This window comes from Rhinatrema bivittatum, chromosome 10 (genome assembly GCF_901001135.1).
Source record: "Rhinatrema bivittatum chromosome 10, aRhiBiv1.1, whole genome shotgun sequence".
Lineage (NCBI taxonomy): Eukaryota > Metazoa > Chordata > Amphibia > Gymnophiona > Rhinatrematidae > Rhinatrema > Rhinatrema bivittatum.
The window spans coordinates 53,596,414-53,610,204 of NC_042624.1; the positions used below are offsets into that span (position 1 = coordinate 53,596,414).

Sequence of the window (13,791 nt, forward strand, 5' to 3'; positions counted from 1 at the left end):
AAATATTTCGGGTTTATAATCAAGGTTTTGTTTTGCATATTTTAGGCTATGATTTTTTTGTGTAGGATGCTAGAAAAGGTTTCCTTGTCTCCCATGCAAATCGTTATTGTGTAAGCAACACTACTGTGGACCTGTGGATGCCTACACTAGTATCAGCAGTGTTTGCAATGGTCTGTGGGTCCTGGTTTGCAGATCTGACCAGTTTTCGGGCAGTTGTTAGTATTTTTTTTTTTTTTATTTTCCAGATCTTGCCTTCCACCAGTTCCATTTAACTTTCATTTCTTAACAGTGTTTTTGACAGTTAAAATTGCTAGCTGAAAGTGTTTAGAGATACTTTAATAGCCTTCCCTTGCATTGTAAACATGACTTGTCTTCATTTTCAAATGTTCAGACAGCGGCTTGCTGAGATGAGCCCGCAATTGTTGAAAGTAGACAGAATAACAATCACAATTGAGAGGTTAGAAAGGTCAGAATATTTGTTAAATGTGGAATTTATTTATTTATTTACGATTTTTATATACCGATGTTCATTTCAAAAAGAGATATCACATCGGTTTACAATAAGATACAATAGGTAATTCACTATCCCCTAAAAGGGCTTACAATCTAAAATTTTTGTACCTGAGGCTAAGAGATTACAAAAATAAAATCATCAAAATCAAAGTTCTTAACAATTAAGCAAAAGGTATAACAAGGAGCATATTAAACAAATAACACAAAGGAATTGTCTTCACCTGAGTAATTGAAGACCTAATGAATCTATCAACTTTTCGGGCCTTCATTAAATACGTTTTAAAAAAACATAGTAATGAATCAACTGGAAGGGTATCTAACTTTTTGCACATGCCATGTTCACCATTTTATTATTTTCCATCTATTGAAATCTGTGAATAGTAATTTTGCATTAAACACTGCAGAAAGATATTGTGTTTACCTTTGTACCATGTAGAGGTTATGTCAGTATTTACTCGCTGTGGTGGTAATTTTAAAATGGAGTTATGAGTGTAAACATAACTACAGTAGTAGCAATTTTCAAAAGCCATTTACTCTAGTAAAGTGCACTTACGGAAGTAAATCCTATGGAGAATTCAATGGCATATATTGTAGCAATTTTCAAAAGCCCCCGTATTCAAGTAAATCCTTTATATAACATCAGGCCCTTAGAGAACAATTTGACCAGGGATGCTTAGTTTTGCACACAACTGTCCATACTAGCACCGACTTGGTACATTTGCCATCATATGATGTATACTTCGATCCCATTATATCTTCAAACACTCACTGCCTTTCACTTTTCAGTTCATCCACTTTACTTGGCCCATCTTTGATGATCAAGTACCTCCTTAACCAAGTGTGCACTTGAGATTCCATATTGTCCAATGCCAAACATTTTAAATTCACTTCTGGTTCACATTTATTCAACTGAATCTCTCTCAACCTAAAAATTCACCTTCCACATCCTGCTATGTATAGGGCGCATGATGACCTTGCTGCTGTGCCCAAAAATCCTAAACTACTACAACTGGTGTCCATATTTTGTCGCTCACTTCTACTCTCCTGGAGCTCTTTCCCTGCGTCTTTTGGTCTTCCTGGTTCTCCTTTAGGTTTTTAATATTGTCAGACACTCATTGCTTTTTCTTTGCCTTTCAAGTGCTTTGGTTAAAAGCATGATATAACTGCAGAAGCAATGCAAACTAGTTTATTGAAATATCAACTTCCCCGTTTCTTGAATAGTACTGATAGTTTGATTCACCATTTCAGAAACACTTCATTCTATTTAATTTTCATTTACTCCTTTAAAAAAAAAAAAAAAAGTTCTTCTTGGGTTTTGGAATCGGGCCATTTCACTGCCGTGCAGGGCGTCTGGATTGAGCGCCCCCTGTCTGTCAGGGCTGGTTGGGCTTGGGTGTGCCATGGAAGTGGGGTGCTCAGGCATGGGAAAGGGTGGATGGCTGCTGCCTCTGGGGACCCCTTCTAGCCAATAAGTGTTGCTGAAGTGGTGACCCTTCAACCCTCAGGCAGGTGAGAGGGGGGTACCATTGCCTCCCACATGCTCTCTGACAGGGGAGGCTACCAGCCGAGACTGCAGGGCAGAAAAGCATTAAAACATACTGAACACGTGTTGTGTGTCCTTACGATGCTCGATATTTAGCCATGTGGTGTTATAGCTAACAACTTACTTTTTTTTTTCTTACAGGAATTAAAAGGTGGAAAGGCATATGCAAAGGTACACGGAATTATTTTCACCCCCTATCTTACTATTTAATGACTTAAATTGCCTCACCCTCGGTATAAGGTTTTGCATTTAATTATCATATTTGGTTATCCCTGGTTTTGCCTCGAACTTATCCCCCAAGGTGCAGCTCATCACCACTTGCACAGGAATATGCTGTACACCTAGCAAATGTGGAAAGCTGCGAGGCTAGACTATAGCAACATGCTGGCAGGTGGAGTTTGAAGGGCTTCTTAAGGAAAGCAGTTTTAATTGGTTTTGTTATGGCTCAGCTCTAGACAGTTTTCTTTGCCTCTAATTTTTATTTTTTGGAGTATCTGTATTTTCTGGTTTTGCCCTCCTCTTGTATATTCTCATCCTTTCCAATGCATGCATTGTATCTTTAGAACCATTCTTTTCATTCTCACTGTCGGGCCGATACGGTAAAAACGCGGGAGACCGGGCGAGCGCCGCTCTCTTGTGCACGCGCTGCTCTCCTGTGCGCGCGATTCAGTATTACTGCTTTTCTGTGCACTTTCCCGGTGCCCGGAGAAATTAGCGCCTACCTTTTGAGTAGGCGCTAATTTCTGAAAGCAAAATGTGCGGCTTGGCTGCACATTTTGCTTTCTGAATCGCGCGGGAATACCTAATAGGGCCATCAACATGCATTTGCATGTTGCAGCACTATTAGGTTCGGGGGGGGGGGGGGGGGGGGGGGTTGGACTCGCGTTTTGGACGAGCTATTACCCCTTAAGCTAGCGTGTCCAAAACACGAGTCCAAATGCCGGCTAATAGTGCGCTCCATCGGCCTGTGTTTTAGCTAATGGGAACTGATGCTGCAGAATGCAAAAAAAAAGTTACCTACAGCTTTTATTCCCAGTCAGTGATGATTTCCATGCATAGATGGACCCCATGTTCTTGTTTTCCTGCAAGGTGATTCAGACAAGCTCTGATCTTTCCTCGCCAGGTGAGGGGAGGGAGAAAGTCCTGGTCTTGTGACTCTCCTTGAAGCTCCGTTGTGGACTGTATGAAGCCACTGCTCCCTCAAGTCCAGCAGTATTTGCCTCTGCCTTCAGCATAGGATGCCTGGTCTCACGTTTTCCTAATGCTGAGAATGTCCGGTTACCCAGAAGGCTGTCTCTTCATATGAAGCCTCTGCCCAGTTTTGTGGGATAGTTTTGTTTCCCTTCAGTTGGTAAACAGAGATGCAGATTCTATAATGTACTAACTTGGAGTTAAAAAGAAACCACAAAATCTCCACAAAGACAGAAGCACAAGCTCTGGGCTTTAACTGACAGAGACAGCCTCAGGCATGGCAGATATAAAGTATGGTAGCCAAAGGTGAGAAGCAGCTAAGCACCACCAACACCCTTTATTCTGGCTGCAGTTATTGTACTACCTTGGCACCGTTCTCTCCTCCGCCTCAGGTTTGGTCTTTTTGCCCTACCTTTTTGCAAGTTGAGTCGCTGATTTTGTCCGTCTGTTATCCTTGGATTTGCCCACCTTGGCAGCATTGTCTAGTGTGGCGTTGATGTGTAACATGAACTACCCGCTAGTGGGTGCCCAGCCATTGTCCTGAAACATCCCATCTGTGGCCTGAGGTCCCACCTCCCTGGTTTTTTAATTTATCTTTTAAAACTGCTTCTGTCTGTGGATGGTTACATTTCAGATGCAGCATCAGCCTCCTTAAAAAAAAAAAAAAATTAAACTGAAATTAAAATGCTTAACAGTTTAAAAGTTAATCGGAAGGTGCAGTGACAGGCTCCCCCCCCGCAGCTGCTGGAAGCTCCCCCTCCCCCGCCGTGCGCCAGCCTCGTCTAGACCAACTTCAGTCCGGTTTCTATCTGAAGGTGCCGTGCACAGTGCTCCAAACGAGGTCTCGCCAGGGACACCTACAGGTGCAATACCACCTCCTTTATCTGCTGCCAAGCATCTTTCTAGCTTTTACTGTCGCTTTATCCCACCTGTTTGGTTAACTTGAGATGCAGTCATCCCTAGCTCCTGCTTTTGTTTCGTGCATGGAAGAATTTCAGCCCTGGACTACACTACTCCTTTGGAATTGTGCAGCCCAAATCACGACTCCCTGCATGTTTTAGCTTTAAATCTTGGTCTGGAGGGGGATGAGCTGCTGGTTTGTCACAGGCCTGCTGAACCACTGTCTTTTGAGCGATGGGTTTTGACAAAGCAGCTCGGCCCTCTACTGCTCTTCAGAGTGACATTAGGAAACCTTTTGCTTTGGTGGAAAGTTGAAAGCTCTTAGACCACTCTCAGTAGCGAGGAATGTGAGGCTGGAAGGGTGTGAGCCTACCGTGCTGTTTCCATATGGGATTGCACATGCATTTTGCTCTCCTGTTAAGGCTTAGGCAAAATAAGTGTCCAAGGTTTGATTTATGTACAGAGAGAGGAACCAGGCAAAAGCTTCTTTGGTGTAATGAGGCTTAATGGTTCCTTTAATTCCATTGCTAATGTCTTCCTGAAGCAGTGATATTCAAGCTTTGTCAGTCACTGAGGCATCTTATTTTAAGCACTCCGGCTCTGCTGTGAGGGCCTGTAAAGAACATGTGGCCCTTGAGCCTCAGGCAGAGTAATGATGTAGAGGCAGTTGGCCACCTGATACTGCTGTATTTTATGATTCGGGTTTTTTTTTTGTTTTTCCTCCCAAATAGCTTGGCTTTGCAGACCTGAACCTAGCTGAGTTTGCTGGATCTGGAAATACCACTCGCCGCTGTTTACTTGAAGGTTATGACACCAAAAATACGAGGCAGGATAATTCCATCCTTAAAGTAAGTACCCGCACTTGTTTATTTACTTCAGCATTTATATAGCTCCCTAAACTAGGGAGGTCCCTTCCGCGAAGGGCTTACATTCTAAGTAGACCCCTCAGGCAGCAGGTGATAGCATCTTGTCTTTGGTCACAAGGAGCCTCGATAGGAGAAGCTGGATTTGAACCTTGGTCTCCTGCGTCTTCATTGGATGAAATGATATTGATTCCATAGTGTATGATCTCTAAACTTTCTAAAGTAACCTGGAAAAGTAAGGCCTCAGTTTGTGCTGCCACTTCAAATGCCGGCCTCCCTCTGCCTATTCGAGAGGGCTGGCCAGGGATTTTTCAAGCTATTTGGCCTCTAACTTTGACAAAGTACTCCTTCAGACTGCATGAGCCAGCAGAGGGGAGACAGCATCTGCTGAAGCCTGGAGTTTTCCTGCGCACTCGTGATCTTGGGGTTTTCGAATTGCTATAACCGGCGACTGGAACAGCAGGCAAATTTGGAGGAGCAGCCTAGTGGTTAGAGCAGTGGGCTTACTAGCCAAGGAAACCAGGGTGCAAATCCCACTGCCGCTCCTTGTGACCTTGGGCAGGTCGCTTCACCCTCCGTTGCTCTGGCATAAGTTTAGTTTGGGAACCCTTTGGGGATGGGAAAACCTGAATCTAATCTGCTTTGAAGCACCAAAAGGCAGAATATTAAATTTAAATAAATTCTGCCCATGCAGCAACTGACTCATTCCAGAGATCTGTCTTCTCCTACAGAGAAAATGTATGCGGCCAGATCAGAAGAGCAGTTTAAACCGTAAGAGTGACGCAATCTAGTATGCACTTTTATAACCGTTGGGAAACATTTATTTTTCTGTTTGTTTCATAAATCCATTTTTATCTACACTATGGAGATGATGAGGTGAAGAATCTTAGACAAATAGAACAAAACAGAAGCATTAATTTCCTTCAGGAAGGAATCTGCCCTCTCTTGGCTTGGGGGATGGGTTGATAAAATGGAAAAGGGCAGGGTTTTATTGACAGCTGAGATGCAGCAGCCAAAATATTCAAATTTAAGATTCGGCTACAGAATGAAGAGGATTAGCAGGCTGGGCCAATACCCTTTAGCCATGTCTTGATAGAAAGGCGTAAAAGAAACCGTAGAATAGAAAAGAATCTGTACTTGGCGCTATGGAGAAAAATGGGAGAAGATTAGGTGTAAATGAATGTTAGACAGGGCAGTATGACACACTAACGCTCAAAATGCTTTAGACTAACATTAAAAAACCCCAAAACAAAACAATAGACTGTTCAAAAATTGCTAACAGTACCAAATGCTACAGAAAATATTGGTCTACAAAGAGCTACAGCTGCAAAAAAATCTCTCCCAGCTGTAACTGTGTCCCTTCAGCTCTTCCACAGCTGCTTTTCAAGACCATGTTCTTCTCAGAAACAGAAGGTTGATAGATATGTAAAGTTAGTTTTGAATAAAGATATTGCAAACTGCAGCAGGGAGGACAAAATAAGCCCAGCATTCCCAACAGTGCCTCTGCTCGTGAGTTAACATGGAACGTATTACTACGCTCTGATCCCCTACATCTCATGCTGGCGGAAGTGTACCCAGAAATGTTTTCCGAGCAGTATGTGTCGCTTTCTGCAGGTATTAACTGGGCTACTTTTTGCCAGCTGTTTGAGTCCACACCTTTGTTCTCTTTTCTTAGTGGTTTTTGTGGTTATTTTATGAGTATCTGGCTGTCCTGGTTAGCAGAAAGAATTGCTGTGACCTCAGGATTTATTTGCTGTGAGTTTTTACTAATCTGTTATGGTGTCACCTAGAGGCAGGGAGGTCCTAGATTGTGTGCAACTGGTAACAGAACCAACTCATGGGGCGATACTGGACCTGGCACTTACAAATGGGGAGAGTGCTTCTGATGTGTTAGTGGGGAATCGCCTGGGATCCAGTGACCACTGAATGATTTGGCTCAATATTAGATCACAGGCAGCAGTGGTTCATTCAAAGGTTGGGAGTCCAAGACTTCAGGAAAACTAACTTTATTAAGATGAGGGAGTACGTCAAGGAGTCATTTCCTGGATGGGATAAGTTTAGAGGAAGCAGAAGAAGCAGTGGGTAAAATGAAAAGGAGATACATTGCAAGGGCAACAAATAAAGATAAGAGGAAAAAGAGGCCATTGTGGTTTTCAGAAGAAACGGCTGAAAGCGTAAGGGAAAAAAGGTTAATGTTCATAAATTACAAGAGATCGCATGAAGAGAGAGACTGGCAACATCTGCAAAAGCTAAGAGATGGGGAAAGTAGTTGAGCGAAGGTGCAAATGGAAGAAAACATAGCTAATACAGTAAAACAGGGTGATGAGACGTTTTTAGATATGTTAGTGAGAGGAAGAAATGCAAAAAATGGCATTGTAAGACACAACGGTGAAAGGGGGAATATGTAGGGGCTTATAGCTTAAAAATATTTGTTCAGTGTTTCCTGAGAAAAGGGCTTGAACTCCAGAAAATTGCCACAAATAGAGATGGAAGTAAAGTTCGACTTCAATTTTCAGAAGACTGTGTTCATGAGGAGCTAGCAAAACTGAAAGTAGATAAAGCAATGGGCTGGACAAGATATATCCAAAGGTATTAAAGGAACTTAGAGAAGTTCTGGAAGCTCCACTGATTCAGCTTTTCAGTGCTTCTTTAGAATGAGGAGTGGTTCCAGAGGACTTAGAGACACAGAGGTGGTTCCTCTTTACAAAAGTGGAAATGAGGAGGAGTCTAATAACTAAAGGCTGCCTTAGTCTGATCTCTCTAGTGATTACATGAATGGAATCTCTGCAAAAAACGGAGGATAGTGCAGGATCTGAGGCCAGGTCTTGTCGGAAGAATCTGATCATTTTCTTTGATTTGATGACCAGAGAGTTACATCGGGGAAAGCACTAGCTGTAGTAGATTTCAGGAAAGCCTTTGACACGGTTCCACATATGTGGCTTATAAATAAATTGAGCTTCCTTGATATGGTCCCTAAACTGGTTGAGGGGAAGATGACAACGGCTAGTGGTAAACAGTTCATGCTGAGTAAAGTGGGGTTACCAGTGGTGTGCCACAGGGATTGGTCGTTTTTTTTTTTTTTGTTTTTTTTTAAAGATACCAAAACATATAACAGGGTGGACATTCTGGAAGGTGTAGCCTAGAGTCTGGTATTTAAGATTTAATGCTAAAAAAAAACCCACAGCTTCATGCATTTGAGTTGCAAAAATCTAAGGAAGCAGTACAGTGTAGGGAGTGAAGTACGTCTTTGCATAATTCAGGAGTGGGGATTTGGGGATGATCGTGTCTGATCATCCCAATGTGGCAACAGGTGGGTAAGATGATGAAAAAAGCCAGGGCACCGCTTGGTGTACAGGGAGAAGATCAGCCAGAAGGAAAGAGGGGGTGCTATTGCCTCTGTATAAATCTCTGATGAGACCTCATTTGGAATAAGTACTTTGTACACTTCTGGAGAGTGCACCTCCAAAAGGATACAAATTGAATAAAGTCAATCCATAGGGTGGCCACTAAAATGGGTAGCGGTCTTTATGATAAAACTTATGCTGAGAGACTTAAAGATCTAAATATGTATACCCAGAGGAAAGGAGGGAAAGCAGAGAGATGATAGAGTTGCTCCATGGAATAAATGCCCTGGAGGCTCTTGACCCAAAGGGTCAGGGAATGAGGGTGAAAGGGAGTAATGTAAGGAACTATTTTTTTTTATAGAAAGGGTGGTAGAGATGAGGACAAAGTCAGAATTCAGGAAAACACGAGACAAGCACAGAGGATGTCCAAGGGAGAAGGGACTATAAAGCTGGTCAGGAGGTGTGGGTGGACAGACTGGGATAGGCCATATGGCTTTTATCTGCCATCAGATTCTATATTTCTAAACAAAATCCTCAAAAAGCAATTTAGAAACAGATTAAAGATGGAGTAAACTCAGGGCTGCATTCCTAGGATGCTCAGAAATGCAAATTCACTGTGGGAATAGATATCCAGACTTCAGCTTCCAGGGTCTAAAATAACCCCCAAACTTCACTTCTAAAACTGAATTAGCTGAACATCCTTCTGAATAATAGGGTTCCATAAAAGAAGTCTGGCCTTACGGTAAGTGATACTGAGTTATAGGAAATGGTATTATTACAGGGAAGTATGAAATCTATGTGAAGACATTAGTTTTGCAATTCCTGGCAGGAGTGTGCTGAAAAGAAATATAAGCAGATTCATTTAGATCAGTGTTCATGGTTAATAGCTTCAGCGATTGCAATAGGAAATGCATGGTTGGTAATAAGTTCCTTTTAGCGCATTGAAAATGTAAGAGAGGTGACAAGCTGGCCTTTCACATAGAAACTGGAAATTCAGACTGGTGTTTCCTGTAAGCTGTGCATGGTCAGAAGGTGAATCCCAGCACCAGTGCTGGCTGGTATATTGGGACAGGGCACAACCCCTTTGGTCTGGACCAGTATATCAGCAGCAAAGCTCTACCTTTAAGCGTGCCCCTTAACCTTAAAAGGAGTGGAGGCTCAAGCCCAGTCTACATAGATAATGAGAGAGGGTCTTCAGAGGAATAGCTGTGTTAGTCTGGTGTAGCAGAAATGACGGGTGGCACTTTATAGACTAACCAGGGCAGAGTCCACTTCACCAGTCGAGAGAGGGTGATTCAGTGCCCTGTGTGTAAAGAGTTTTCCTTCTAGTCTAGTTATCAGTGTGAAGGCGTTCATGTTGTTTGAAGCTTAGCCACGAATTGGCGTTCACTTGGATCCGTTGGCAGAGCAGCCAGAGGATTGAAGATGACTGCCCCTGCTCATGGTTTTAGTTTCTCCAGGCCAGTCAGAGGGATTTAGGGCTTGGTTTACTAAGGCTTTTGTCTCATTCTGTGTCAGGGGGGACGACGACAATGGCCCTTAGTTTGCTGTGCTGTCTGTCAGAAACCTGCTAGGCTCCAGGAGTTTAGTGGAATTTAAATTGCCCCAGCAGTTAAAGGCCCCCCCCCTCCCACCAGGACCCATGTTGTTAACTGAGCTTTGCTGGTTTCTGATTAGGGAAAAGCGTTGTTTTCTGTCGGCCCATTTCCAGTAACATTCCTCCTAGGCTTTGGGCCTTCCACGGGTGCCCTGTGCCGGGCTGCACTGAACCCTAGATTTCATTTTCCTAAAGCACAGCCCTAGAAAGCACTTAGTTCTGTTTTTATCCCACGAAAGCCACAGAGAAGCGCGGTGGTTGAGAGCTTCTAATAATAAGTCCGTAAGTAGTGCTGTGCGATCTGAAAGAGAGGGGGGGGGGGGGTATTGGGTTCAGGCAGAGAAGAAACAAAATAGCTCAGTTTCTGGAATGTGCTTTCTGCCCCTCGCTGCTGTTGCTATTTGCTGTGGAGCTGACACTTCTGTGGCTGGCAGAAAGCTGCTCTGCCTGTTCCTGCAGCGAGGAAAGGAACTGGTAGTTAAGGCCCTGCTTGCTCTCTGTTGCTATGGAAACGACTGAAAGCAGAAATGTAGCATTGCTATCCAGCTGCAGTGTCGAGCGCGGTGGGGAAGGCCTGAAAGCTGAGCAAGAAGACTTCTTTTTTTTTTTTTTTTTCCTGTAAGCGAGCCCCCTGATGAAAGCTGAGGGTCGGCATCGCTTTCCTTCAGTCTGCTGGTTTGGAATGCAGAGCTGTGTGGGCCTGGCTTACCCCACACAATTTGAAATAAGATGAATTCCTCTGCATCAAGATTCAGACTGCAAGCGTTGCAAATTAGGGACTTTTTTTTTTTTTTTTAAATTACAAAAACCCATCCAACACCAGGTGGAAAGGCTCCCCCGTGAGTTGCATGGATTTTAGGGTTCAGTGGTGGCCGCGCATTATGGTCCTTAGACCCCACACTTGGATATTCCAGGGGGCAATCCCTGATCTCCCCAACAGGGTGGTCTGGTCCCAGACACACATGAACCCCAAAATCTAGATAATAGCCTCCTATTGAAACTCCCCTTCTCTCCGTAGAAGCGGTACTGCATATGTGGTGATCTGTATGTGTGAGGCAGGGTGTATGCAGCTATAGATTATACAATTTTTCAATGTTTCTGCTTCATTTTCTTCACACTTAGGTTTTTAAATGGACTCAACCGTTCTCTTTGATTATCAGTAAAGTAGCTAGGAAGAGTTTTCAGATCTGTGTGATTTGTGCTTGGTTGTGAAGGCTGCAGCACGTGAAACATGCTGTGCCCCTCCCCAAAATGAATGAGTATCATGGAGCCCCAGGCACAGAGCGTCAGCAATGGCTCATGCACTGTCACAGTCTGTCTCTTCCTCAGGATCTCTGATATATTCACTCGGAAGGTCATTTTAGATTTTCATCCTTGCTTGTATTCAGTTTGGCTTTACAGCTGACCAAACATGACAAGCTAACTTCAAATTAAACCACTATTAACACCTTTTACCCGGAATGTGTTTTGAAATAAACACTCAAAAAAAATATCTTTGGGAAGTCTCGTATCAAACAGGTCCAAAGGATGGACTCCCACTGTGGGGGGGCCTCATATGTGGGAGTGGCATTCATTTCTTGAAGTTATTCTTCTTAGCGTGGACTCTAGAATCCATTTCCATTGCATTAATGGCTTTTAATGCGCTTGCAACAGGGCAGTGCGCGAACAGAACCTGTTCATGCACTCGCCTCTGCTTTTGAAGATACCATGAGCATGTCTGAAGCAAATGGAAGTGAATGCTCTCTGCTTCAAACATTATAAATCAGAGCGTTTGACTCTGCTGTCCCCAACTGCAGAATCTGGAATGGCACCTCGTGTAATGTAATTCGTCTGCGGAAACAAGGCCACAGGCGGATGGGACTCTTAGTTTGTAAATGAACCCCTGAAAAACCAGGGATAAATCCGAGCCGAGATGAGCGAATTTCCTCTCTAGATTTATTTCCTGCCATGTACATTGGATTGTGAAGAGAACACTGATGATGATGATTCGGCTATCATGTCGCATGCCCAAAAACTTTACCACAAGATAAAACAAAATCCTGCAGCGTGCGGTTTCTGCTTCCTTGTGTACTCACTAGGGTCCAGCTGCAGATAGTACCGAGGTACTATCTGTTCTCACATGAGGTCATTTCCTAGGCCTGAGCACATTAACTGGCCATGTCCTGCAACACCAAGAGCAGATTTATGTGAGGGCAGCATCTTTTAGGGGCATCTAAAGGGAAGCTTTATTGTCTCTATTTTTAACCCTTTTTTCTCTGCCTGTCCCTCCCCCTCCCTTTTCCGTCTAGCACAGCCATCATAGCAGCAGTTGCTGGCCTTGGTCCACAGACCCAGGGCTTCCTCCAGAACTGGGTGCCCGTGCCTCTCTTGCTTTTCAGTAATAGCTAAGACGGCCTGCTCCCGAGGGCTGAGAGTGCTCCCCATGGAGAAGACAAAACCAGTATCTGATTTCAGTGAAGCAGAGGGATCTCTGAGGGAGTGGATGGGCAGAATAGATAGGCCGTGCAGTCTTTTTCTGCTATCACATTTCTATGTTTATAAAAGGTCATTTTTCTCTGCGCTTTGAAATCTTTTCTTGGGTATATCTTTGACCAAGCCTTGCTGATTCAGAAACTATTTTTAATCTTTGAGGGCAATAATCTATGGATCAAACAGCATTTTACCTGCGATAATGGGCTTTTTGAAACTTGTCCATCCTCCATGCAAGTAAAAGTGCTTTGATTTATTGGTGCAAAGCTCGTGGGTAAAAAGTAGCCATGGTGTTTGTGCCAATGCGGGCAGCTTAGTTATTGTTCCCTATGCCTCTGTTATCTAGTCAGATCATAAGAACATAGTTTTCATCAGTTAAGTGCCAAATACTTATTAGTTTAATATGGGAATTGCACACATTGTTTTGTACTTATTACTTTTTTCTTTTCTTGTTTTTTGTAGGTTGTGATCAGCATGCAGCTGATGTCTGGTGACCCATGCTTTAAAACGTAAGTTTATGCTTCTCTTCAGGCTTGTGATTTTAAGCAATATAACATAATAGAGCAGTCGGACTCAGAGATGCGACTTCGGAGAGTTGTAGGTGAAGCAGAGGGGATTTCCCCTGGCCATGAGCAATTTTAACCTCCATGAAGGTTGGAATTGTAAAAAGGGAAAACCGTGTCCTTTTCATGTTATGAGATTCTTTAAGAGCTAGCTCTGTACAGGGCTGATTGTTCACATCCACAGTCTTTCACTGGTAGTTTGAACCATGGGACCGGCTGCTATGGAATCAGTTCTGTGTTCCAGCTCACTCATTTTGCAATAAGTATACATATAAGAAGAATTTATAAGAATTTAATTTCTTTGAAAATAGTGGTGGCACGCACATGAAACACGTGCATGAGCGCACCCATATAACAGTAGACAAACTGCATTTTAGTTCTTCCTATTCCTTTATTAATGTCTCTAGGCAGGTATTTTGGTGCTTTTCAGGTTTTCTTGAATTTTTTTTTTTTTGGCTGCCTTTACCATTCCTAATCAACTGCAGCAGATCCTTTGCATCACTAAGTTTTGTTGAACTTCACCCATGGCCTGTTCATTTTCTTCTTGCTGGAGTTTCTCTCTTTTTTTTTTTTATAAAAGATTTCTTCTTTTGTCTCTTATTTTTTCCCCAAAGATATAGCTTTTCAGAGAGTATTTGAATATCTTAAGCAATGACTTCCAGGCAATCTTCTACTGATATGTTTTATATTTTCTTTCTTATTTTATGTATTTTTATTTTTTTAATATATTTTAATATTGTTTTAATTTTGCTTATTTCTGTATGATGTTTGCATTATTATGATTTTATGTATGTTTCCTGTTAACTGC

The 13,791-nt window shown here is 42.8% G+C and overlaps 1 protein-coding gene across 1 annotated transcript in view; it reads left to right on the forward strand.

Moving 5' to 3' along the window:
* Positions 1 to 13,791, forward strand: part of FAM102B (family with sequence similarity 102 member B) — a 128,200-nt gene that overhangs the window by 43,412 nt on the left and 70,997 nt on the right. Inside the window, exons 3-5 of the mRNA XM_029617897.1 lie at positions 2,198 to 2,227; positions 4,879 to 4,995; positions 12,883 to 12,929. Coding sequence (XP_029473757.1) covers positions 2,198 to 2,227; positions 4,879 to 4,995; positions 12,883 to 12,929 — 194 coding nt within the window. The remainder of the gene's footprint in view (positions 1 to 2,197; positions 2,228 to 4,878; positions 4,996 to 12,882; positions 12,930 to 13,791) is intronic.